The 27,536-nt window shown below is 40.1% G+C and overlaps 1 protein-coding gene across 4 annotated transcripts in view; it reads left to right on the forward strand.

Moving 5' to 3' along the window:
- Positions 1–1,658: 1,658 nt before the first annotated feature.
- The window catches only part of CEP112 (centrosomal protein 112), a 162,811-nt gene continuing 136,933 nt past the window's right edge, over positions 1,659–27,536 (forward strand). For 2 of the 4 annotated variants that reach the window (XM_039716388.1, XM_039716385.1), the window contains exons 1-8: positions 2,168–2,885; positions 3,784–3,904; positions 4,813–5,003; positions 5,687–5,835; positions 11,214–11,307; positions 14,242–14,316; positions 21,808–21,855; positions 22,023–22,100. In XM_039716388.1, coding sequence (XP_039572322.1) covers positions 3,805–3,904; positions 4,813–5,003; positions 5,687–5,835; positions 11,214–11,307; positions 14,242–14,316; positions 21,808–21,855; positions 22,023–22,100 — 735 coding nt within the window. In that variant the 5' untranslated portion in view covers positions 2,168–2,885; positions 3,784–3,804. Of the gene's footprint in view, positions 2,886–2,926; positions 3,388–3,783; positions 3,905–4,812; positions 5,004–5,686; positions 5,836–11,213; positions 11,308–14,241; positions 14,317–21,807; positions 21,856–22,022; positions 22,101–27,536 lie in introns of those variants that run through there. The other 2 variants (XM_039716386.1, XM_039716387.1) reach the window with 2 other exon arrangements.

Here is a 27,536-nt window from a genome sequence, read left to right on the forward strand (position 1 = left end):
GGTAGGCTCCAACCTCTCTGGCCACCCTGCTCTGCCTTGGGAAGCAGGCCCAGAAACTGAACCTACTCCCTCAGGAAATTTCTCCTGGAGTAGTGGTTCCAGTCATAGATTTTGCTTGGCCTCATGTTCTGTTTGATCATGCTCCAGCAAATTCAGTTTTTCAAAGTACTTTGTGATGAGTCTGACAGAGATATACTCAAATCTGAAGGCAACATGCAGAAACACAGCAGCCTTACTCTGCTGCAAGAATCTACCATGGATTTAACACAGATGAAAAGTGTCCCATGTTCCAATATATATCAAATGACAACTATTTTAAGTTTGGAATTTCAAGATAATAAATCATCCTTGTAATGTACTCTTGAGATTCTACTGTGGTTGAAATACTCAATCACTGATTTTTGCACTGCTTCTGTGCAAATGTGGGTTTAAGGAACTCAGAGCAGGCCCCAGTGTAGCTGTCAGATCCATCACCCAATGAGCCCTAACAAGGAATCATTCCTGCTGAAGATTAGCTCAGAAATCAAAGAAAACAGCCAATTTCCTACTGTACGTGTAAGGGTTTCTTGTTTGATCTGTGTGCTGAAGAGTTTGTTTGTTGGAGATAAAAGCGCTTTAGATGCTACACACAGAGCAAAGCCCATGACAGATTTTGGGGAAAGAGAAATGTATGAATCAAAGAGGTCAGAGGGTTTATTTGGGATCGTACATACACACAGCCACTTCATTCACTCAGGAAGAGACTGAACAGCTGGAAGATTGCTCTAATTCTTTTGGATTAATTGATGGTTTTCTCAAAATGGCTACAAAACAACAAGTACAGCCCATAGGTTTCATGCAGTGTTTTGAATTATTCTATTCCACAACATCCCCTTATGCTCTCTGTCCTTGGGATAGGACAACCCAGAAACCATCAGCAGTATTGAGCATATTTAATGTTTTAAAGTGAGCTCAAAATCACTCTATTACCTACAGGAATATACCTGAACAGATTTTACTCAGAAACTGTGAATAAAATTGGCTCTGCAATTTTATTGAACCTTCTCCTGAAATTTCATTCTCATTTTATCCACTCATATTTCTGGCACCCACCCCCCACTGCTCAGGCTCAAAAGCTATTTCTGATTTATTGACCTTTAACTTCAGGGTGGCAAATATTTCTCACTAAGCTCTGAATAGAAACTTTTTTTCCCCCAAATGTTGATCATAATGAAGATACGAAAATAGATACAGCTCATATCCAGCTAGCAGGAATAAAATACCACATCACCAAGAACCTGGGCTTGTCCCCCACTGCTGCTGTACCCTCACTTTTCTAGACCCAGCTCTCCTGTACTCTTCAAGTCCATCCCCTGCATACTAAGGATCTAGACCAATCCCATGAAATTCATAGCACAGAACTGTAGAATTGAGTTTGAAGAGACCTTAAAGGCCATTCAGTGCCACCCTCCAGCCATGGGCAGGGACACATTTCCAACCTTGTGTGATTCTGTGATTCTGCGACCTCCCGTTTCTGCCCCTGTCCTGGTTTAGGGCAAATTTGGGAGAAAATCTCCAAAGGGGCTCCTCCAGAAAGCAAACCCACACGGCCCCTCCCTCCCACCGGTTCGGGAAGGATTCCTCAGAGAGAAGTGGAAAGAACCTGTTTATTTACCAGGGAAAACACCCCCAGCACACAAAATGAACAATACCAGATGACAACGCTCTTTCACCACTCTGAAAAAGATGACAAATTCAGAAAGTCTCTCCTGGGGTGGTCGCTCTGTTATCGGTCCCTCAGGCGCTGGGAGCAGCTGCCACAAGGTGCAAACTCTCGGTGTTTCCCAGGCCTCAGTCGGGAGCAGGCTCAAGTCGTTCCAAGAAAGGGAAAGAAAGACAGTCCAGGGAAAGTTCGGACTGCCTAGCTAAACTAACTAACAAGGAAAAGCAAAAAAGCAAGAGCAAAGCAGGAGCAAAGCAGAAGCAAGAGCCAGAGCAAAGCGAAAGCCAAGCAAAAAGCGAAAGCCGCACTATGTACTGCCCTGTCTCTGCATCCTGCCAGTCGCGGGGGAGCACGCTGATAACAAAACAAAAACAAAACTTCGCTTTTCAGAGCCAGTCTTGAAGGCCCAGAACATAACATCGACCATAAAAAGAACAGACGACTGGGGATACAAGCATGATAACATCACCCTAGGACAGCCCGCAGCTCCCCGAGGCTCTGCTGGGGACTCCTGAGGCGTTTTCCGTGCCTGTCCGAGCGGATCCGTAACTATCTACAAAGGGAATCTGAGGAGGGCACTGGGTGTAGCCGTGACCGCACTGCTGGGCTGTGGAGACATTCATCACTTCGGGCAGGAATCACAGAATATCCTGAGCAGGAAAGATCACCGAGTCCAGCCCCTGGCCCTGCACAGACCCCCAACAACCCCACCCTGGGCATCCCTGGAGCGCTGTCCAAATGCTCTGGAGCTCCGGCAGCCTTGGGGCCGGGACCATTCCCTCGGGAGCCTGGGCAGTGCCAGCACCCTCTGCTGGAAGAACCTTTTAAAATCCAACCTAACCCTCCCCTGGCACAGCTCCAGCCGTGCCCTGGCTCCTGTCACCAGAGGGGAGAGCCCAGCGCCTCTCAGAGCTGTGACTGCGTTTCCGCGGTGCCCCACCAGCACCTTCCTCGCGCTCCTCAATCCCGAGAGCCTTCCCCTTTCAACAACCCCCCAGCCCCTGCGGGCTGTGCTCGCAGCCTCCATCCCCCGCCCGAGGCCGCCCGGGCAGGGCCGGGCCAGCCCCGGTCACCGCGGAAACGGAAACGCGCGGGCCGGGGCCGCCGGGAGCGGGGCCGGTTTGAACGTTCGGCCGCGGCCGCCGCCTCCCTCCACCGCGGCCGCGACCCGCAGCCCCCCGAGGTAACGGGGCAGGGCCCGGCGGGGCAGGGAGGGCTGCCGGGGACACTGGTGTGCGGCCCGGGCCGGGACACGGCCGGGGGCACGGCCGGGGACGGGGCTGAGCGAAGGGCCCTGGGGCGGGCCGGGGTGTGAACGCCTTCAGTGCTGGAGTGTGCCCGGAAAGGTCCGGCTCAGCTGGGACGCGTTCAGTGCTGGAGTGTGCCAGGAAAGGTCCGGCTCAGCTGGGACGCGTTCAGTGCTGGAGTATGCCCCGAAAGGTCCGGCTCAGCTGGGACGCGTTCAGTGCTGGAGTGTGCCCCGAAAGGTCCGGCTCAGCTGGGACGCCTTCAGTGCTGGAGTGTGCCCCGAAAGGTCCGGCTCAGCTGGGACGCGTTCAGTGCTGCAGTGTGCCCCGAAAGGTCCGGCTCAGCTGGGAAACGAGCGGCGCGGGAGCGAAGAGCGCTGCTCTGTGCGGTGCTGCCTCCTGGAAAACAGTCCTGACAGCTTTCTGGTTCTGTTACTTGTAACTATCGCTCTACTTGCTGTTTTCCCTCCCTCTTCTTTTAAAAAAAAAAACAAAAAAAAACAAACCCAAACCCTCTAATTCTAAGGAATACCGAGTTAGGAATGCGGTATCACACAAACGCCTTGAGGTGTTTTGTACAAATTGGGTGTAATGAATATATTTATTGTGTGGTTGGCTATTCAGTTTCAAACCCAAACAAGCACATTCTTGTAGATTACACTGAGAACCTGTTATTTTCAAAGAGTCTGTCTTAGGTTTGTGTTTATTTCAACACAACACATCTAGTTTCACTTCGTGTATTGTTCAAGCACATCTTTGTGTGGCCTAAGATGAAGAGAGACTGATGTAAGACAGTATGTGACGTTTTCTACACCAATGGCATTAATTTTGCAGGTTACTTTGTGTGCTTTCAAAATGAGCAGTGAAGATGAAATAAAGGAAAAACTGGATGCGGAGTTAGATCGCTGTGTTGTGGCTATGAAGCCCTATGTCCTTAACCTGCAGCATAGTTCAGGTACAGATGGTAAAATGTGCATTTAAACACTAATAACAAAGCCCTAGGGGCTGGTAATTATTATGTGTAATTAATTTAACCAGTCACTTCACCTCTGACATTACAATGTACAGTTTTGATGGGGGTTTGCACAACTTCTAAAGTTGGATGTTTGAGGTACCTGCTGCAATTGTTTGACCTTATCTGTCTTGTTTTCATGATGTAAATGTGCTTTTGCACATTTACAATACATTGACATCTATCTTTAAAGACCTAGTTCAGTAGAAACTAAAAGCTTTTAAAGGGCATTGTTTCTGAGATAGCAAATATTTTTTAATTATAAAGTTGTTAACATTTGTTCAGGAATGTGTAATAATAGGAACATCAATTAATAAATGATGTTGCATAAATCTAATTTTTACAACAAGCTTGTTATTATTAAAGGTACAAACCCTACAAATTAAGACCTTTATGTGTAAACATTTAACTAAATGAATAATTTCCTTATCTGGTAGCAAATCTTGTGTAAATAGAGATTTATTTTTTTTAATAGATGAGGATTTATTGCGTATTTAAAGTATTAATGCTCGTGCAAGCTGTGAGTTGTAGTTTATGGCAGTTCTTGCAGTGAGTGCAGAGTTCCTGAGATTTCCAATTCCATGTTTACAAAAATCGTGTAAACTTCTGGTAAATATGAATTTATAGAAAATGTTTTTGCAATATGTAAATTTGAACCATTGTTAAAGACTTTTTTTCCCCTAAATATTCAACCATTTATTTGGTTTGGTCATTTGGGAGTTTGTTTTCTTTTTAACTTTGGTGTAGAAGGGAGAAACATACAAAATTGGTGACAGTGATGGCTTCTGTTTTCTGCATGTGTTTGATTTGCTCTGAAAATGCATGGTGACCACATATATCTGTATTTTCAGAAAGAAAAAGATGCTCACTATGGATTAAAAAACTCTGCAAACCTTGTGCAGCAGGCATAGGAATAGTGGGAAGGGAGAATCGAAACTTGTATGCAAAACTGCTGCTCCACATGCTGCAGAGAGGAGTTCTGAATGGTCCCTTCAGCCAGAAACCAGAGGAAGGAATGCTGAAAACTTTGCCTGCCTACATGGTGAGTGTCATTTCTTTACAAGACAAACTTGCTAAAATGTACCCTGGAATTGCTTTTCCATCTTAGATTTGGCACAAATGTGACAAACGGTTCTGAGTGGGTTGAGTGAACTCGTGTGATAAATAAAGGCATTTCTTGTAATTGATGCTGGGCAAAACCTTTTGAGACCTGTATCTTCAAAATTCTGGTTAGAAGGCTTATGAGAACAGGTGTTTGAAGGAACAGAAAGGTAATCTTTTTCTAGTTCTTTGGTAAAATGTAATAAAGGCTCTTGAGGCTTTCTTTTGTCCTCATCAGTAGATAGCTCTTGTGAAAGGAAAATTGTTCTTAAAGGTGGTGACTTCAGTAGCCTGAGAATACTGTGGAACTCCCACAGACATCATTAAAGTTGCAGTTTGTTTTCTGAAGAGCTGAATATGCTGTGTCTACCCTTGACATCAGCTTCAGTGAGATAACAATGCCAATTTTTGCTAGAATTACCCATCCTGTAAGAAGTATTGGAAAATATTTACACTGTTGCCATGAATTCCCATGGGTTGGGAACATGTGCACACCTCACTGACCTCACTGGAAAAGGAATGATTGTACTGCAGATAGTCCTGCAAGAAATGACATTAAGGCTGTAAAGAATGTATCTGTGTAAATGTATTCTCCCGTTGATTTTGCATTTGTTCTCATTCTAGTCAGTTTATTTTGATGAACCAAGTTCACCAAGACTTCGGAACAGCCACTCTGACTGCTTATCTGAGTGGACGGTGGGAGACCTGGGAAAACATGACAGTAATGTATCCTCTGTGGAGGACTCCTCTTCAGCAACAGCTCCTGCACATGGGTAAGGTTTCTGTCCTTGCTTTAGCAGTGTTTGATTTGTATTTAATAGCTGTAAGCTCTGGATGGCTCAGTTTGGATGAGTTTATGGCACTCCCTCATGGACTCACCATCAGTGTTTGTGCTTTATAGACAGAAACTCTGGTAACAGCTTCAATGTAATGAGAACTTCTAGAACTCTCTTCTTGCTTTTCTTCATTATTCTCTGACTTCTTTACATCTCCTTCCACGTCCCATCCCCCTATCCTCTTTCTCTTCCTCTTGTTCTCCTCCTCCTTTCAGTTCCAGACACTTAACATGGAAAATCAAAGCTTACATCTGTAGTCTAAGGCCATGATGCTGAAAGCAGCTGGTTCATCAAATAGTTTTTAATGGCTTTTTTCCCCTGTAGATTAGAAATATAAACAAGCATACAGATGGTAGATTTAGAGGTTGTTCTATGACTGTTGCTCACAGTTTTTTTTAGAGGAAATGGAATAGTGGCTCCTTGCAGATAAGCAAGTTTTGCTGAGCGAGATTTAGGTTTTTGATTTGCAGCAGCCAGTGAGCTTAAACTGCATCCTCAGTCCCAGTCAGCTGAGAGTAGAGCTGTTTACAGCAGGGAAAAAGGGTGAAATGTGTCGTTATTAAGGCTTGTTTTCCTGTTGGCTTAGAAAGATGTCCCTGCAGTATTGAAGGAGTGACAAGCTGATCATTTGGACACTTGGAAAACTTCACTCTATTCTGTCCTAATTTGTGGGAATCTTAGGTAAATTCTAGTGTAATCTACTGTTCTTAAGTATTTCCTTTCTGGATTTTCTTACATAGTGCAACTTCGTGCTGATTATCAAGATCTGTGTTCCTTTTTTTCTTTATGTGTCTTCTGCATTTCAGTAATGGATGGAATTTCCTCTTGTTTGCTTCTTTTAAAGTCTCATTAATGTTTAACCTCTCTGAAATCCTTGGTGAAGGAAGCACTCTTAGACATGGAGTGAATATTAGTCAAAGCTCAGTAGGTACTGTACAAGAGGAAGTGAGTGTTTGCTCTGCTTCTGGTTTCATTTCATTGTGTTAGAAATATATTTTCAAGTTTAGTTTCTGAAGTTCAATGCTTTTTTCACACCTTCACTTATGTCTTTTATAAGTGGCCACCATTAGCTGTTCTCTTGTAGGCACACTGATGTTTATGCTGTTTATCATCATTTTTCAATCATGTTTTTAGTTTTCCAGCAGTGATTTGGATAAGTGACAGATGGATGCTTGCAAGTTAAATCACATGAATATTGAGTATCGTGAAACTCTTGTGTATCCATTAAATGTGTGTAATTCTAACAATCATTTTAAAAGTTACTCTTATGTCTGAGATCTCTGTACCTCCTTCTCTTGAGGATTAGGGGCTCTTCTGGTTGCTTGCATTCATACTCTGATAACAGCCTGTGGTTTTGATAACAGACTTGTGGTTTTGATGTGCTAGAGGGTGTTTCAGAACCAGAGGCAGACAATGGAGAATTTCCAGCTGAGTTATGATATTACTGATTTGGGCTTGGTGATACAGAGAATTCACTGGAAAAGGAATGATTCTGGTTTCATTTCATTGTGTTAGAAACACATTTTCAAGTTTAGTTTCAGATAGATACTGAAAATTGTTAGGAGGAGCTGTTCAGATACCCTCAATTAAAAAAGAAAATAGATTTGACATTACAAAAATAAGGACTATATCATATTTTAGAAATGTTTTTTGAGGCCTTGGAAGAATTTTTGTTACTGTTGTGCCATGTCAGGATACCTGGCCTGGTTGTGTCTGTCCCTGGGAGCAGCATCACCAAGTCAAAGTATCACTGGATGTCAGAAGCAATAAAAGTGTCAGCACAACTCTCCCCTGTTAGGCCAAATTTAGCAAACTGATACCTCTACAAGGCCATATTTTTGGTACAAAAATACACCTAATTACTCTGAATTCCTGACTTGTGCTGTCAGCTGGGGTGGGATTTGCATATTCCTCCCTCTTCATCCTGCTGGGGTTGGTCCCTGCTGGAGAAAAGCTGAGGTGCAGTTCCACCTATTCCCTCCCTTTGCCATAGTTTTTCTCTCTTTTCTACCTGGTTTATAGTAGAATACTGGGAATTTGATGTCTTTTCCCACTCTATGTCTGAACCTAAGATTCAGCTTGGCCTGGCAAAGTTCCTAAAGGTTTTTGGTTTTTTTTGTATAGTGAAGCTTTATTTCACTTTTCCCCTTCTATCCTGTGGGAATGAATCAATATCTGCATTGGAGAGTGGTCCCCAAGATTCTGCTGAGTTCTCTGGAGACCTGCATTGCAAATTATTCCATGCCAGGAAAAGCAAGTAAATGTAATTGAATAATGTTACTGGTTTAAAGGAATTAAAAATCAGGTGTACAGGCACAACTCTGCCAGCGGATGCTTGGACCAAGAGTGGGGCTGTGTCTAAGGAAATCTGAATTTGCGTTGGAAAATTTTGATAGTTCTGTAGAAATACATAAATTAATCTTCACCGCAATAAGAAACTTAATTTTCCTGCGAGTTTTGCAGAAAAATACTGAAGGTAAATATTTCAGCTGTTTGTTTTGAAAAAGACAAAATATTTACCTATTTAATATTTACTTAAATGTGACCATGTTAAAATATTACCTATATCCAACATACAGATCCTGGTTTTCTTTGTATTTACAATTTTGGATGAGCAATCAGTGCAGGTAAAACTGGAATATATTAAATATTTTCTGGATGTGCATTTTGTCGGGAGAGCCAGCAGATGGTGACCAAGTTCCACTGTATTTGTCTCTCTCCTCTGAATGTGCACTGGGAAACTGCATCCATGGGCATGGAATTTGTGTAGCTGGATGAAAATTTTGCATTCCAGCCATGACTCAGTTCCTACAACATTTTCTCAGGGCAAAATAGATAATGTCAGTGAGACATCTTTGAGTAACTGCTTGATGTTCTTTATCTCAAGATTCTCTCCTTTCAAAGACCCAAACAAACAGAAATTCTTTTCATAGTGATTTTTATCTTGCAATACAGATAATTCTGTGTTGGACAATTTTGACTTTTCCATATGAAGTTGTTTTTCTGCCTAAATAAAAGCCTTATATATATAAACCTTACCTGCAAACTGGGGTGTTGATGAATAAATCCAACTAGCTGGGACTGGAAAGGTGTGGCTTTATTTTGAAATGTGAGAGGGTTGGTTTGAGAAATGTTTAGATCGGTTTGAACAGAAACCTGGGCTTTCTGACCCTGTAGGAAAATTCTATTCTATATTTATAAACTGTGCCTGAAAACATTGTTAAAGGTTAGTGTGTTGTCATGCTGGACCGGGAGGAATCAGTGAATTTCCCTCGCTTTGTTCCTAGAAGGAATATTTACTAATCTCCTTTATTAGCAGCAAATTGCTGCCTCCTCCCATGCCCAGCTCCCTGCTTGGGCTGAAGCAGGAGGTCACAGGTTGATGTCAAAACTCTGCTCATCCTTCACTCACCTGCAGTGGGAGGAAAAAGAATTAATCTTGTGCTTTTTGGAGCCTGACTTGTATTAGCAGGAGGCTGGAAAAGGTAATGGACAGGTGGTACATACTGGATATGAGCAAAATTGTGTTCATCCTTAGCAATCTTTTCAAATTCTGCTTATACAATCAAGTAAAGAGCTTCCTTTTTTAGTTCCTCTTCAAAAGAGCAAACACAGAACTAAGAATGCATCTAGGCTTTTGTCCTCCCTTTGGTGAATTTGCAAATATTACAGGTAGCTTGGGTAGCCTTGTGTATTTGTTGATATTCCCAAATCTCTGAATGACGAGGGCATGAATTCTGTTTTCTCTCAGTTTTAACAATTGGAACTTTATTGCATTGTTAGGTAACCTGAGTATTACTCAGAAAGGAAATCTGATGAAAGAGCAGATTTACTCACAGGCAAAGATTTATCTCCCTTTAATTAAAGGTAATTTTGTGTCAAATGAAATCTTGGTAAGAAATGCAAGAGGCAGTCATTGTGTTATCATATTCCTTTTGATCTTTTTTACCCCTAAGACTTTGCTTATCTAAACTATTTACTGCTTTGTAATTGTTATTGTGCATCCATACATGTTGTTTATATGGGATTTATTGGTGCTGGAAGGGAAGGTAGGCTCCCAGTTGTTGTATTTCTCTGTTCCCTGCTGTTCTGATGAAAGCTGGGGCCCTTTGCTTCGTGAAAACTTTTTGTTTGTCTCCCTAGAAGTGACTGGTTTATATTGTACATCCAACAGTTGTTGTTCTGTTCATAAACACTTCATTCATCTCAGTGTCTTTTTGGCATAGCAGCCATCTCATTTGCTGCCAGATGGAAAGGAAGGGAGGTATTGAATGGTCTGATTTGACTTTAATATAATATGGCCAGTCACAGGAAGGTGAAGGACTAACAGGAGTTTTTAATTACCTTAATACCTGTGGAGCTGACAGTGGAGTATGTGCTGAAGGGTGTTTCACTACTGTTTTGGATCTTTTGCTGTATCAACCCATCTAATAAATGCTTAGAACTCCTACTTTATTTTGTTCTTTTTTCCCCTGTTCTGTGGCTGAAAAATGTCTGTGACCAGGTGCATCAGTGACAATTCTCTTCACCTGTCTGCTGCTCTGCATTTCCCTTTGCTCAAGTGCTTTATTTACAACAAAAGCCTTTCCAGAAAATCCCTCTGCTGGACAGAGCACTTGGTCATGCTGTGCTTGTGTCCTGTCTTGTGGGCATTTCTTTATCATCCCCCATAAATTCCACTTTAGTCCATAAAACAGAACTGAAATGAAACCAGGACTTGTTCCTCTCCACCTTGGCCTTTCAAGCCACTGCCTTTGTACAGAGCTGTGTGTGTCATTCTGGCCCTTTGTGTGTTATAGGACCATTTACCTTGTTCTAACCTATTTTTTTGGTCTTAAAAGTCTCCCCTATGGTGCAACCAACCATCTCCTTAATTCCTCTTTCTTCTCTGAGTCACTGGACTCCATCTTATGTTGTTTCATATTCTTAGCAATATTGTTTCAAAAGAATTCTCTTAGGTCAGCCTTCTCCTTAGCTTGGATTTATCCTGAAATCCTTTGGGAGACGTTGGGTCATGTAGTAAAAGAAAACAAAGAACACTTTTTAATGTACTGTCATGTACACAATATTTCTAGTGGGTTTTTTGGTGTGGGGTTTTATGGTGGTGGTTTTTTAATGGAGCACTTAAGGCTTTTATTTGCCTTTAACACTAAATTTTTCTCTTTTTTCTCCTTTTTTTTTGATCTTTCCATCTTGACAGTTATTTTCTTGTGTATATTTTAGCCGATTCTATTCTGTGATTAACATCCTTTGTGTGCCAAAAGTTGATGTAAATGAATTTCTCTCTTTCTGCTTCCTCCTGTCGTTAACAACAGGGAAGGACTCAATGAGAAGCCATCAGTATTATCCCGTTGTTGTCTGAGCTCTCCTCACCGGACAGATGAAGATGACCTAGGCACGTCACTGTCTGTAAGATGCTTCTCCTTTTTGTCCTAAAGCTCTGCTTTCCCTGAGTTCCTTTTATATATCCCTGTGAAGCTGTTCTTTCCAGCTGTGTGGGTCATGATCCCTGTGTAAAGGTGCAGACATTTGGGAGGCAGTGATAGGGAATGTTGAGCTTTTTTCTTCTTTTTGCCAGGGTCAGGATTAAATGTGCTAGAGGGTGTTTCTTGTTGGGACTCAGATGTTTATCAGTTCTGACCCATGTCACAGTCTCACAAACCCTGAGTTCTACAGCACTTCACTCTAACAAACTAAAAATGGAGCCCCATCTCTCTCTCTGCAAGGCCTTTTAAGGATAAACTGTCCAATTAAGAAATGACACCTAAATTATTTTTACTTTTGACCAGATAACCAACCACCCATGCTCACAATGTGGATTTTTATCCAATTACACAAAACCACCCAAACCCATGGAGAAGAAGGTGAAGAAGAAGGAGCAGCTTCAACCCCTAAACCTCCATCTTGCTTTATATATATATATTACTGTATTCTAAACCCTTGAACTCTAAGTTTTCCACCCTGTGATATTACACACTTCTATTCAAACTCCACACTCACAATCCCAGTTCCATCATTCCATTTTGGAATCTTCTCCACAGCCTCAGGTCAATGCAGTGTTCTCCTGGGGGTCGGTGCCTGGCAGCACAGAAAGCCTAAGATTCTCAGTAACCAGGGTTCCAACAAGGGAGGACTAAAGCTCATCAAATTCTGTCCTTTGCAGTGCAGGGGAAAAGAATTTCTTGTAGGATGCTCAGTTCCCTAAGATTCTCAATAACCAGGGTTCCAACAAGAGGGGACCAAAGCTCATCAAATTCTGTCCTTTGCAGTGCAGGGGAAAAGAATTTCTTGTAGGATGCTGAGTTCATCCTAATGCTTGACCTCTGTTTAGTGTTGTGTGTTCAGTGTCTGCTGCATTGTTTTCCCTGGGCTTGGCAACGTGCCTGCATTGACATCATCTTGTATTTTGCAATAACAGATTAAAGAAAGCTGCATAGATGCCTCTGGCTCTGTTCAGTGATGGTTGACCTCTGAAGGAGTGAATTTTGGACAGTTTGTTTCATCAGACTTTCCACAACGAGCATTTTGACTGATGAAAGGGCATTGAGTAGGCTTTGTCTGAAACCCTTTTAGTCCAACATATTCAATGATGTTGTTTATATAATTGCAAGCTTTGCACTGACAGTTATTCCTGACAAATGTGTGATACCCAGAAATGTGCTGTTTACCTTCCAAAATGTGCTCTGTGGCCTTGCAGTGTCCTTCACCACACCTAGAGCAGCCCTCACCCCTCTGTGAACACTGAATTTCCTGTTTGTTCCTCCAGCTCTGCCCACGCTTCATTTTTGATTCTATCAGAAGAAGAGTTTAGAAAGATTGCAGCTGGGCACAGCTGAGGATTTATGAGGACATGAAGTGCAAATAGGATAAACTGGAAGCTCCTTTCTGAGGAAATTTGTGTTCTGCTGTGCATCTGGAATAGAGGATTAGCAAGGGGATGGTTTATCAGGGCAGGTTACAGGTGCTCAGTGGGCAAAAATCAGTGTCTGTGCTCTAGGCTCTGATTGCTGTGAATGTATTTATGTGTGTGTTGATTGTATGTATACAAATGTAATTTAAATACAGGAATGCCATCATTAAAAATAAAACCACATGCTGGCTTTACTGCATGTCTCCTTATTGGTTTCCTGTTTATTTTACTTCAGGAAATATCCCTTATGGAAGAGTTATTGTAAAAAAAAATTATATTCTTCAGTTGAAACCTGGATTTGGGGCTTTAAAGTTTTGTAGGGGAGTTTTGCTGCTTTGGTTTGTTTATTTTTAATATTTTTTTTTGTTGTTATTGCTGGCTCTGCTGCAGCTTCCAGGTCAGTGTTAGCCAAATCACTGCACTTCTTTGTTCTTCAGCTCCATATACTGGATTCTCCTGTGATTACAGCTCTAAAAGGGCCTTTAAATGAAACAATCCTCTCTTGCTTTGCCAGTTTGATAATGTTTGGCTGGCTGGAACAAACAATACCTTGTTCCATTCTCAGGGATATTCTGGGATTTCACAGATGTTCTGGCATGGTTCAGGCCCAGGTAGAGGAGCAGGGAGACTTTTAGAAACATTAAGAAACATCAAGAGCTGCCTCAACCAAGTGTCAATTAACAGCAGCCCAAGCTCTGCTCACTGGATGCTTGTGACAAATGAGATTTAAAGAAAAGGTGCTGGCAGGCCCATACACAAACCTCACTTCATGAGACAAAGTAATTCAGGCTTCAGTGTTGTTTTTTAAATACCTGGGTCAAGGAAAATGTTCTGTACCAGCTTTTCCCATTAGATCCATTAAATGTTGGTAGTTGTTGTTATCCCACAGGAAAAACCTTTCTTCTGAGAGGCAATTTCCTGGAGCAGCAATAACCACAGCCCTGGCTGGGTGCTGGAAGTCGGGGGAGCCTTGAGCTGGGCAGCAGCTGCTCTGTCCTCTGCTCTGACATCCATCCCTGCCTTGCTGTGGTTTCCTTTCAGTTTTAAATCTGCTTTTTTATTTGGAGGCTGGTCAGGTGGTCGCTGAATTCTGGATGAGCCCCAGAAAAGGCACTGTGGAGATGAATAGATGCCTGAAAATGGAGTATTTTGGGTCTTTTAGTAAATTCACCCTCTGCAAAGGAGACCATTGCTTTGGAAATAAATAAAGAAGAACACTAAAGTGGAGAGCAAGGCTGATTTATCCTCTGAACTGCTTTCTCAGCCCAGTACCCTCTGGAAACTGAGCTGTTGAGGTGAAAACTGTCAGAAGTATTGTGACACTATTAGGAAGTGCAGTGTAGCTATGGCCAAGTCAATGAGAAGTTTAATTTTAAATTAAAAAACCAATTTCCAACAGTTCTGATATTTTCTTTGACTTTTTTATGTTCCAGGATGATCAACACAAAAGGGACTTTTCATTGGATGATGATGACCTCGAAGCACGACTCAATAGTTGGAATCTTGGGGTAAAATAAACTGAATACTTTCCTTATTTGTTAACTTGTAGTGGGAACTTCTCAGTAATGTAGTTTGCTTTCTGAGCTTAGCCAGCAAAATTTCATATGGAAATTAATTGCTAAGGATTGGAAAAGTTATTTATGAATGTATGAGAAGAAAACATTGAAAATTTAAGTAATAATAATCTTCACACATTTAATATGGCAACTCATAAATCAGGCCAAACAATGGCTCTTGGTCAAAACCAAGAATCTTACTCTGATAGAAATTCAGACTAATTCTTGATGACTCTGTAACATTGTTTTTTATTTATACTTGTATAAATGAAAGAAGAGTTTGGCTTTCTGTGTTTATTTTTTTTAACCAAAGAAGAATTTGTAAGCCATTAATACAACTCAGTTTTTTTTGGTCAGTGTGCCTCCTTTTGAAAGTGTTCAGGAGGTTTTTCTGTGTGTTCACCTCTTTCTTTACCTTCTAATAATTCAAATTTATTAGTGTTATAAGACTTTATTTCTTTGGTTGTATTTTCTGTGGTATTAGTCCATGATAGTTCTAAGGAGACAATGAAGTACCACTTCTCTATAGATGTATTTTAATGTATTTTTTTCTATTGTGTTGTTTTGTCTTTTTTGCAACCCTTTCACTTGTACCATCAAATCTTCAACCTATTTCATTGGAATTAATATCCTTATAGCAATTTAGTTTTGTTAAGATCACTGTGATTTTAACAGGGAGGTTTCTTCTTTCTTTTCTTCCTTATTTTGGCTTATTCTCACAGGTTGAAAGCTCACAGAGTTGCAGCCAAAGTTAGGAGTGATTAGAGCGAGTTTAACAAAATAGTTCAGCCTTGTTTTTTGAAAAATAATCACATATTTTCATGTTGTCATTTTAATCAGCTGCCAAATGATCCTTATTCTTCCTCTACTATTGTCAATCCAGAGGGATATGACAGCATTTAAAAATCTTGCCTATTACACTCCAGGTTTTCATGGATGGCCAAGTTCTCTTCAGTGCAATCAGAAATGATAACAGAGAATATTAATGGTTTTCTGTCCTTCTTGGTGTTTCTCATGCTTTTTCCAGGCTGAGGGTGGAGATGGGTGAAAGTGTCAGCATTGTGCAGGTGCCTGAAACAAAGGTGCAATTGCAGATTTTGAATATTTGGGCTGTATTTATCCATTGAAAATATGACCAGAAAACTGTAATGCCTTGAGCTTTTAAAGCTGCTTTAAGGGGGAAAACTTGCTCATGACCATTTCACAAATTACACCAACTGATGCTGACAAAGGATCTCTTTATATCCTGCATTTTTATATCAGTGTCAATCTGCCTACCTGCTTATCTCTTATCTCAGTCATTTTATTTGTATTTTATTTCTTTTCCTAATTGAAATTCCAGTTTGCAATCATGTTGTGCTGATAATGGCTGGTTATTAAACTGTGATGATCCTCTGCTGATACAGGAGCTCCCTTGGATAACAAATTGGCTACCGTGGCACATAAATCAGTTTTTCAAGTCTCCTCTCCAGGGATGGTAATTAAAGAAGTCGCTCATGAGAGACTTTGATTGCCTGATAAGACTTGTTGGGAGTTACCTGACAAAGGGGATTGGAGGTTGTAAAGGAGAGGTCTGTGAGAGGTTGTGCTGAACAGAATTTCCCTGCTGTGGATCACAGCCTCCAGTGGGTTCTGAAAGGGTCAGGAAGTTTTAAGTGGAGTGTCACACTTAAAGAATATGTCAGTGCTAAAAATAAAAAAAAAACCACTAAGTGATCCCTTGGAATCTGTAAGGTTTGAGTGTCAGATGTGGCTGCTGTTATTTGCAAGCATTTAAATTGCCATGGGAGCATCTTGCTGTCCTTTAATTGCTACTCCCAGCTGCACACCCTTTGGGAAACTTAATTTACAGTGATCCCACCTGAGATACAGAAGACCCTTGACCCAAAAAATACTTCAGTAGTGGGGAAGATAGGAAAGGAGATACAGAGTGGCTTTCACTTTGAGCTGCCTGGGCTGCAGAACAGTTGTCTTGAAACGCTTTTGAAACTTTCCTTGGGTTTTTTTTGGTTATCCAAGGATTTTTGTCAGTAAGAATCTGTGTTATTTTAGGAAGCTGTGAGTATTTCAGACAAGTTTATATGGAGACCATGCTTTTATCCAAGAATCTGCAAATCCCCAGCTAGGTACACACATGGGTGAGGCAGCCCTGGTGTCTTCCAGCTGTGAGGTGCTGCTGAGCCTTCACTGCTCCAGCTTGGATTGAAATGACCAGTTAGAAATTGTTAATGTATTTTTACTGTTATCTTTCAGTCTCCTTCTTTAATATATTTTAAATTTCCGCTTCTTCAAAGCTCTTGTATTTTTAAGGTCACATTCTGGATGTGTGTTCAGTTTTTATGATATACCCACATCAGTAATTGAGATTTTAAAAAATATTTTTATTAAAAATACTATGGAAACATTTGGGAAATGCTTTTATGAGTTTTCTACTAAGCTGAGAGGTCAAATCTGGAGACTTCAGATATTTGTTCTTAATAATAACATTTTCTACAGGAGAAGTAAAATCTGCTGTGTTACTTTGCTGATATTGTTACTTTTTGTGAGTAATAAAAGAATTTTTGCCTTTTTCTTGCAGCATTCCTGATTATCCCTATCAAACATTTTTTGATTCAAGTTCTTTATAGTCCAATCAGGCATGAGTAAATGTTTGAAAAAAAAGTTGAGTTTTGATTGTGATAAATTTGCCTTTTGTACATGGAATACTAATTTACACTCATTTTCCATACATTATAAAATGTGTTTTTCCTAGCCTGTGTTGACTCTTATCTAAACTGATGTGGGGACTGTCCTTTATCAGGTGTTCATGCCTTGAAGCTGCATTTGCCACGTAGAAAAGCAGAAATCCTTTTGTGTGGCTGTTTGAAGGGAAAAGTTTCAGAAGCAGGAGCTGAGACAAATAAATAGCAGCAATCTTTGGTCATGTTGTTACTTTGAACTTTCTTTGTCAGTCTTCAGCCATCCTGGAGTATAATAAAAGTAACCTGGGCCAGGGGAATGAGAAGAACTTTAAGGTCCCTTCCAGCCCAGACTTTTCTGTGATTCTGTGTTCTTATTTCATTAACAGCTGTCAATAAATTTCTGCTTATTGTTGCAGCTCTAGTGCACTTCATAACTGAAGGGAAGGTGACTGTCTCCTGTTTATGTCTCAGAAATAATTAAATATTATGAAGGATGTGTAGTGTCAGGGAAAAAACCTCGTTGGATAATGAAATTAAACTGCTTTTTTAATTATTTTTTTTTCCTCTTTAGATGAGCTTTTTAAATTGTGGACAAACATAATTTTTGGATAAAAAAATAAAGTTACATAAAGAAACAGCAATGAATTAAACCCCTGCAAATTCTTACCTCACCTTTCTCTCTCTCATGATGCCTGTGGTGCAGTTTCATTTGTCACCAAATTGTAGCCAGTTTTAGGGGTGACAAAGCCTCTCTTTCAAACATCCCAGGAAATTCAGCACATCATTTTAGGTGGAAAGCACACAAAGAGATTGCACCCTGGGGAAACAGCAAAGGGCTTTTTAATCAGGGAGAACACGATTTTTCATCACTGGAATTCAGCCAGGACAAGAATTAACTCTTTCGCTTTTCCCAGCAGCGATGTGGGACTGACTGGACGCTCAGTCTTGCCCAGAAAAACTTGTCCTGGGAAATGTTATTGCCTAGGAGAGGTCTGAGAAGACTGAGAGCAAAGAAATTCTGTGGTTGGTGGCTGTGCTCTGCTCTCCTTCCTTGGAGCAAAGTGTTATAACACAGGGTTAAGCGGACGGAGTGTTGGGAATTCCTGGGCGGCTGCAGCAGCACTGGATGCTGTGCCTGCTCTGTGTGCTTGGCTCACATCTGCCTGTGTCTTTCCAGTCTAGTTAAGCTCAACCATTTCTGCACAAGCCATTTGATTATCTTTTGTTTGGTTTCTCAGTCTGGCTGCTTACTATAAACATACCTACTGTATATGTTGTGGCCTTGCAGGGCAGCAGTGCTGGGAAAACTTTCCCACAGTGAGCTCCAAGTGGTGTTGAGACTTCAAAAAATAAATCTAACTTCCATGCTGACAAACAGCCTTCATCTGCTTTAATGTCCTTCCACTAAGACTGCAACAGCAGCATTAAAGTGAACTTCCCTACAAATTATGATGTTAGATAAGAATGTCCTTACTCAAATTTCCTGAAGCTACTCAGCAGTTATTTCTGTAGGGAACATGCTGGCTGGCTGGGTTTGGTAGATTAAAGTAAGAATTTAGGGCAAGGTTCAGTTTAGTTGTTTACCATTTCAAAGTCTTAAGTGTTCTTAACTCTTTCATGTGTGTTTTTGCCGTCCTTGTTTTGAAAACAGTCCCATTTTGTCTTTGATGAAGCTTAGGGGGGAATGTGCAACGAGCCTGCAGATGCAAGTGTGGGGGTTTTATTCCCTGAATCTTAATATTTGCAATATTCTGTGAGTGGACTGACACAGGCTGAAGTTGGGCATTATTGGAGATACCCATCCCTGGATAAACATCTTCCAAAGAGTGGAACAGGACTTTGGAGGGGTAGTTTGGAACCATGACTTCAGTGTTGTCATTGTTGTGGTATTTACTGAGCAAAAGAGCAAAGCTTTGGTGGGAATTTCTGGACTGGCCAATATTTTCAGCCTGAGGGATGGAATGTAATTGATGAGGATGAGACTTGTGGAAGTACTTAGAGCTCAAAACTGTGCTTTTCCTGCACTTTTGGGGGAAAGCATTTCAACTTTTGTCAGTGCTTCAATTATTACTTGCATTGATAGCTTTAAAATTGTATAACTCATAAATATTTAGTTTTGACTACTTCAGGTGTTGTCAAAATAAATAGAAATTGAAAATACTGAAGTTACAAATTTGCCTGAAATGCAGTTTTGGAATTTTATTTTTAAGTACATTTCTGCAATACTTTTTTTCCATTTAAGAAAATATATATATTTTAATGAAATAGATTATCTCTGTTAGGTGATGGGGATTTCTTCACGGGGATCTGATCACCCAACACCTTCACAGCTCTGGTTTAGGAGAAGGGTGACCATTGCAGTCCTCACAAATTGAAACATGATTTCTTGTCAGACTGCCTAATAGAGCAGGGGAATCCAAAATCTTTTCTACAAAGACATTCAAAATACCATTTCTGTTAAGAAGTGGTATTTACAAATTAGAGTTCAGTTCTAGTTCAAATAAAGATGTCTTTCATGATGACATTTATTTGGTTCATACTCTTAAAAAAGCATGTGATTTACTGCTCTTCTCATGGCAGTCCTTCAGTTTCATACATATGTATTTTGGCTTGTCTTTGACCTTTTGCTTATTATTTTTAAATTTGCATGTTTCTCATAAATACAGACTTTTTTTTCTTTTTTGGGGCATTCTTTATTGTGATATTCCCTCTTTAATGTGGTTTAATTTGGAGAACAAGAAGTTTTGCAGAAGACCAGCATGAAAAGAATGAATGTTGAGGCATTAAATGTTTACAGATCAGTTTAAGTGGATATAATCCACAACAAGTAACAAAGTGGGAACATTTAACTTCAAAGCACATATGGCTGCTGTTACAAAATCAAAAAATGCAAGACTTGGGCCCTACAAAGTATTAGAGACACATTTTCCTTCTTTCCCATAAACAAGTAGGATGTACCTTAGCTTTTCAGATGGTTTTGAAGTGAAGGCTGCAAACAGCTGAATGTCATGGGCAGATAAAGGATTTTAATTAATTGTAAATATTTACAACATTTACATTTTTATATTACTTTTTATATTGCTTTAAAAAAGCCAAAGTAAAGGGTGATTCTGCATGGGAGACAGGGCTTTGGGAAATCGTGAAGCCTTTGAAATGTGGCTCTGCAGCCTTCTGCAGGTTCCACCAGGTATTGGTCAAGGCTTCCACTGCTCCCCCTGATGCCAGACTGGGGAGTGCCTTGAGCTTCTGGCAAAGACCTTCAGCCCTGGGGATGATCAGGAGTGTGGGCTGGGTGGGGAAGTGGCCAAATTGAGGTGGGAGGAGGAACAGAATACCAGTAAAATGTAGGTGGAAAATCCTATTGCAGGTGCAAATGTGTAGGACAAAGAAAATCCTCCAAAATTTTTCGAGTTTGGGATTTCTGTACTGTTTATTTCCCTCTCTCTTGATTTGCTTTTCCTTCCCCTCTGCTGGATCTCCTGTGGTTGGTGCTCCAGGCTGATGCCACTCCTGTATTCCTTTCCTCACAGTCTCCTCTGTGTCCAAAATTCCTCTTTTTTGTGCCAGTGGGTGCATCCTTCATTCCCTGGTGGCTGCCTTTGAATTTAACTGCCAGCACAGGACACTTTGTGTGAAGGAAAGTTGAGTGTAATTGTTTTAGTAAACTCCCTGACAATTACTAGGTTATTGTTAAATTATTGGTTTCCTGATGCTTTCAGCTAATGCATTAAAATTCTGGATAACACCATTCATTGAAATTTGAATGTTTGTCTTAAATGTGTCTCCAACGACTTCTGGGTGAAATATGACAACTCAACGCCACACAGAAATCCTACATCACCTTTTGGGACAGGAAATGAATAATACTGTATCAAATTGAAATTTCAGAGGGATTAAGCCTCTTTTCCACTGATAAATTCAACACACAAATTTATTTCATACTACTGCAGAAAGTGCAAGCATTTGATATATTTGCCATGCCTCGTAGATCAACCTAATCCTGCAACTTTTCTTTTTTTTTTTAAATGTGTATTGCAATCTCATTCGTATTCCAGATCTCACTGCCACATTTTACAAGATTATACCCTTGAAAGCTTTTTTTTGGGCATTCTGCTTTCTCTGTGATGTGATGTTTGAGCCTCATCATCTGAGAAAATGAGAAAGATAGAGCTGTCTGATAGAGGAAGTGGGTTGGGAACAATGCTTTGTCTCCGGTTCTTAAAAATAGTGATTAAGAGAGCTGTTTTAATTATACAGCCATGTTAATGAATTATTTCCTTATGTTTTGTCTCTATAACTTACATGTGTGGCTATAGTTTCAATGCACCCAACTGTAATTTTTCAAAGGCACTAGATTTTAATCAGTACAATCTGTAAATATATTGTAGCTCTATACTGATTTCAATGAGAATTTAGGCAATAAAGTTGGAAATCTTTTGCATAAACTTATGTATGTAGCTGCCAAATATTTTGTGATATGCACTGATGGAATTTTTGCAACCACAAGAGTTGGGAGGGAAAAAGTGCAATTTTGGATCCGTTTACATTGTCAAAATTGCTGAGTAGATTTCCAACCAAATGATCTCTTAGGAAGATTTCCTATAAGATTTAAAGCATGTTCTGTAAGATTTAAAGCATGTTTAAAGCATCTGTGGTTCTTTGAGTGATGCAGTTCCTGTGCTAAAAGTATGGTTTAGTTGTGGTGTCTTGGACTAAATCAGACATTGTTGACCTGCTGAATTTTCTCTGCCTTGTTTTTCAGTTAGAAAACCCCAGATACCTGCGAGAAAAACGGGTGCCAATGACTGTGGTAGGTATTTAAATTCCCTTGATATTTCAAACAAACCTCTTGGAAAACCTTGGTAAACCAAGGGCAAACAAACCTCTGATGTTATTTTTAATCGCTGGTCAGGGTTGATTGTACTTGGATTTACTGGTTTTGCCTTCATTGGTTTTTTTGAACTTTTTCCTCAATAGATGACACCTAAAATTGATCTTGGGCAGAGCAGCCGCTCTCGGTACCACCAGGCACTGCTTCGCACGCAGGAGAAAGAGGTAGGATTCTTTTCCTTGGAAATTGGGCATTAATAAGGAAGTCATTGTAGCAGAAAATCTCATGGAAGAGAAATCTGCTGAAGTGACAGGGCTTGTCATTAAATACTTCATGGATTTCCCAATTACTTAGGGAATAAAAAAGACTTTCTGAACATATTTACCGGTCCTTTGGAAGAATTTTTAGTGGAGAGTTTGAATTCTAGAAATTTTCCAAATTACCCTTTAATAAAGGTAGTGAAACCTTTGTTTTAGGGAGGACTTTTGTGTGCTTTCTATATACCTTTCAAAATGAGCAGATTTTGACCTTATTTCTGATAGGATCTACATTATTTCTGTATTTGCTTCATTGAGCTCCAATCCTCTTTTGGTCATATGGGGTTTTATTTTACTTCTTTGTAACTTTGTGAATTCCTGAGATTGCCGTCTAAGCTTGGCTGTCTAATTTTCTTACACCATGGTTTTTTGCTTTGAATATGTGTAAAAGTAAAATTTTGTGGTCATTTTCACCTTTTTCATGCTTTAAGGAAGTCGAGTGCCTGAGATATTTTGTCACAAGCTGCTCATTTTATTTAACATGTTTCTTTGTTTGAAAGACAGTGAATTAATGGGCAGAAAAGGAAAATCAAGGTGCATTAGGAAAATGATTAATAGAACCCCAAACCAAACCAACCATTCATAAAAAAACAACAAAAAACCAAATCCAGCACTCTGCTGTGTTTGTCTTCAAAATTTCTGAATTCAGCCATATGCTCTTAGAAAATTGAGACAATGTACATAGTTCCCTACTATCCAGAAGGACCTAAAACCACAAAGTACCCCAAATATTATCTGAGTTGGGGAGGAAAGGGCATCATCAGCACAGCAGGAAAACATTCTTTCATTTCCTTGGTGTCTTATAAGGACACATGGATTGGAACTGCCCTAAAGTTACTTCCATGGCAATTCAGAAAACATCTTTAGCAGAGATACAGAGGAGGGTACAATTGGTTGGCAGCTACTTCAGTTGTTAATAAAAGGATGTGTATGAAATGTTTTGTGGTGCTACCTGGCTGCCTCACTCAATGCTCAAACAAGCAGCTGCACAATCCACGTGCCTTTCACTTTCTCTGCTCTGCTGTTGCCTGTTCCTCTGTATTGACAACGTTCAAACCACCAGTGCCTCAGGATGAGGCAAGGTTTCATAAGATGTGAAAATAGCCCAAGAAATAAATAAATTGAAAGCACAGTGTTGTCATTTAAACAATATTTTCGAATTAAATAAACAGGAATGCATGCCAAGGAGCTACATAAAATACCCAGTTAATACTTTGCTAGTTCAGTGGAAAAATCCTCTAAGCCACACAGTAAAAAACCCAGGACTTTCTGCTAATGGTGCTCGACTGTGGGCTGGTTTGAACTGGAAAGGTTACAGACAGTGTTTCACAATCACCATGTGTGTGCTATTAACGAGAAAACTTAAATGTGTTTTCATCTTATTTTGTTTGTGAAGCTCAATTAGGAAAAAAGTCTTTTTCATTTATAGAATGTGAATGTATTAACAGAGAAATGGTGCTGTACAAAAGGGTCCGGGGGAACCATTAACTGTTTTCAACCTCTTTGTAGTACAAGGGGAGAACATAAAATAGGATAACTGTGGGGTTTTTTGCTTTTAACCTTTAGACCTTTGTTCATAAAGCATTCCTGCACCTGTTTAGAGTCTGTAATGCTGAACACATGGCCATGAGCAGTGATAACCACATCACAGCCCTGCGAGAACGCCGATGTCATCAGGCAGCGGCTTTTAGTCAGCTCTTCCCCAAATACTTCTGACATGGATTAAACCATTTGGGAAATGGTCATTACTGGAAAATTGTGGGTTTAAACAAGGGAGATGCAACCCAACAGGAATAAATCCACGTTCAGCAGGACAGCAAAGCACGACAGATGGGGTGATTGGCCTGTCTTGATAAAGAGGGAAAATGTCCCTTTGAACTTCACCTCTGGCCATCCTGTGTCACCCAGAGCTCCACGGGGCAGAGGAGGGGAAAAGGAAAAGTCTGATTTGTGATTTTTCAGGAAAACAGATTCAGTGCCATTGCTAAGATACAGGTTTGGAATTCTTCTGGAATGAGAAAATAAAATCGGCTATGTTAATAAACTGATGTCTTTTAACCTTTCTCAAACAGCTAGTTTATCTGATCTATCACTGAGACATTCTGGTGTTTCTTTAAAGAAGTTCTCCTTCTTAATTTTTCATTTTGTCAGTCTTATTTATTCTTAGCATTTTTTCTCAATTTCCTTCTGTTTCATTATTTTGTAAGCAAAGATATTTATTTATCTTATCTCAACAAAGGAAGTCTAAACAAATCAGAGGCATATTGGAAATAATTTTCACTTTTCAGTTGAAGGTTGTACCTGGAGTAAATTTGGACTGGATTATACCAGCTCTTTATTTATTTTTCAGACAAGCTGGCAAGCTCAATGCTTTGTGCAATAATTTGTGAAGCTTCATCTGTCTGGGTTAACTGGGAACACCGAGTGTTTCCAATGTTTTTGTTGTCTTTATCAGTGCTGTCACTCCTCTGTTTTGATTTTTGGGAATCCAGTGATAGCGCCTTTGGACACTGGAGCCACTGGTGCTTTTCCAGCCTCTTGTGTACTGAAGCAGCCCAGCCTGGATGGTCGTGCAGCTGGGGCAGGAGGAATTGTGGGGAGGGCAGGGGCTGGCTTTTCAGGAGAACACCTGCGGGACAGTTCCACCAGTTTGTCAGATGAGATAGGTGCTGTGAGATAACAGACAACACAGAGAATGGGAAGAAGACCTTTTTTTTTTTTTCCCCTGAAAATGCATCTTCATGGATCAAGGACCAGAAGTAAGATGAAAAAAGAAGAGTGTTTTATAGGTTTATGATTCAAGAAGTCTTATCTTTAGGATGCAGCCTTTTTAAAAAGCTATTTAGGACCTTCATCTTTGTAATCTTTATTTCTGTTTTTCTCCTTTTATTTTGGGAATGAGCACTCCCTTTTACTGCCTGACACAAATTTTGTTTATAAAGATCATCAAGCCATTTATATGGTTTTACTGCACCAGAAGTGTTGGGATCTAGTGATATATTTACATGAAGATAAAATCTGCAGTGCTGATACAGTTAAGTCATGGTCTGGCTAGAAGGGCTCTGGATTGAAGGTGTTGAAAGCAGCAGATTTACTGTGCTTCTCACTTATCTGGCAGGAGATTATAACTTGAAACAGAGCAAATTGCACGAGGGCTGTGATATGGATTTCCCCCAAGAGGGACCATACAGAGAATGTAGGGGAAGGAATGCAGGGAGGAAAGAAAGTTGTAAAACTCGTGAGGGAGAGTGAATAACACTGGCTGGGTTAGCATGGAAAAGAGAAGGGAAAGAACATTTGAAGATAAGAGTCCCTGCAATTAGGAGATGGTGATCAGTGGGCATTGTCCTGCTGGGTTTGATTTCTTCCTCTTAATTGCCCTGTTCCACAGTGAAGTATTTAAATATATGAAATTCATGCCAAATATGAGCAATAAATGAACCCAATGTGGAGACAGTAACCTAAAACAAGGGCTCTTGTAATTAACATTATTTTGTCTTTAGCTACATCACGGATTTTATATTTTTTCCTCATTAAAAAGAAATACTTTTGTTCATATCTTCCAAGGACAGTAAAAAAAATATCAGTATTGTTCTTTTGTGTAAGATACTGAATTAAAAGTGTGTGTCTCTAGAGTTTAAATCTTGGTAGATGGATATAGAAACATCTGTGTATGGAATCAGGAGAGCTGGATGCAGCTCAAGGAACCTCCTTAGATGTGCTGGAGCTCTTTGTGCTTTTTAATAACAGGAGGAGAATGGTTTTGATGAACTCTCTGAAAGCACTTGAGTGGGCCCAAAAACTGAGTCTTACAATAACTGGAGCTTTGTGTGTTGGAATTTTTTTTTTTATTATTATTCCTCTGTTCTTCCAGTTCTCCTCCTTTGCTGTTCCCCTTATTTTGTCATCATGTTCACTGGGGGCTGTCCAAGCCATACTTCTGTTCATAAATGTCATGCTGATCTCCAAGGGTAAAGATTGTTAAGGTTTTTAATTCTGGTTTTTAATTCTTGTTAAAATGTAAGAACGCGTGTTGCTTACTGTTCACACAAGTGTGACCCATATGAGGGGGCCAGAAAAGGCAGATATGACATAATTATGCCTTTCATCGTGATTTTCACTTTTCTGCAACTTTTTTTTTCTTATGACAACTTACTTCTGAAAACACTGTTTTATTTCCCCTTGAAAATATTCCAGGCAGTGACAGCAACTATTTTCTGGTTCATTTGAATTTTCTCCTTTTCTCCACAACCCCTGTGTCTGTTTTGAATGCAGGGTGTGATTTATATGGAGAATCCAGTTGTAAACTGATTCTCACCCCTGAGTAATCGTCCTGAGTAGGAATCTGTTCGTTCATATTTAAAATCACAGCAATCTTGACTGCTGCTAACATAATTCCTGGCTGATTAATGTCCTGCTCCCAAAAACATGTGCAAGTTGTCCATTGTGTTCCTTGTGAGGAAGTCACATCCTGCCTTGCTTTGATAATTCTTCAGAATGTAATGTAATAAACCCCAAACCTTATTTTATTGCTAGGCTGGTGTGAGACACACCACACAGTGGATGTCAAGATGAGACATGTTTTCATAAACTGGCTGCTGATTTATAATTCTGATACCAGTCAGGCTGCTTGTGGAGATCTACATGTACATGTACAGTTATTTATTTTTTTATTTTTTTGCAATAGTTTGTGAACTATGTCTTTAATTATTGCACATATGGGCTGGAGACATTGAGAAAGATCAAAGGGGTAGGTTAGCAATTCAAACTAGTGTTTTAACCAGTAGAATGTCCAGATGGTTGCCAAGCAGCTGGGAATTAATCTTTTGCTGCATGATTAATCTCTGCCTCAAAGTGTGTCTCTCTTAAAAAAAGAGGATGAAAGTTTGATTTCTTTTTTTTTTCATGTATAGATCCTGATTTTTAAGGGAGAAAAGACATTGACTGGAAAAAGTAGGTGCTGTACACTGTTATTTCTACATGTTACAGTGGTGAAAAGAAGGTGGGAGTACAGTTTTAGTGGCTGCTTTAGGAGATCTTGAAATGAGTATAAAAAGTTTAGTAGCTGCTAAAATGCAGCATAAAAAAGAGGAATAACACTGAGGAGAAAAAGTCATTGTTGGTGACTCTGTATTCAGACTCATTCACTGGACTGGGCCCTGTGCAGAATTCCATGAAATTCTCAAGTGCTACCTTTCATTATATTCATATTTCACTAAATCCCTCTGAAACCTCTGTGATTCCTGCATGCTCACAGATTCAGCTGGGTTCAGTTCTCAGTGCTGGCAACTCAAGACACAGCTTGCTGCATTTTTGAGCTGTCTTTTCTTAAATTGCATTTAA

The sequence above is a fragment of the Passer montanus genome, unplaced genomic scaffold, assembly GCF_014805655.1.
Source record: "Passer montanus isolate IOZ18808 unplaced genomic scaffold, ASM1480565v1 scaffold35, whole genome shotgun sequence".
NCBI classification, from domain to species: Eukaryota; Metazoa; Chordata; class Aves; order Passeriformes; family Passeridae; genus Passer; species Passer montanus.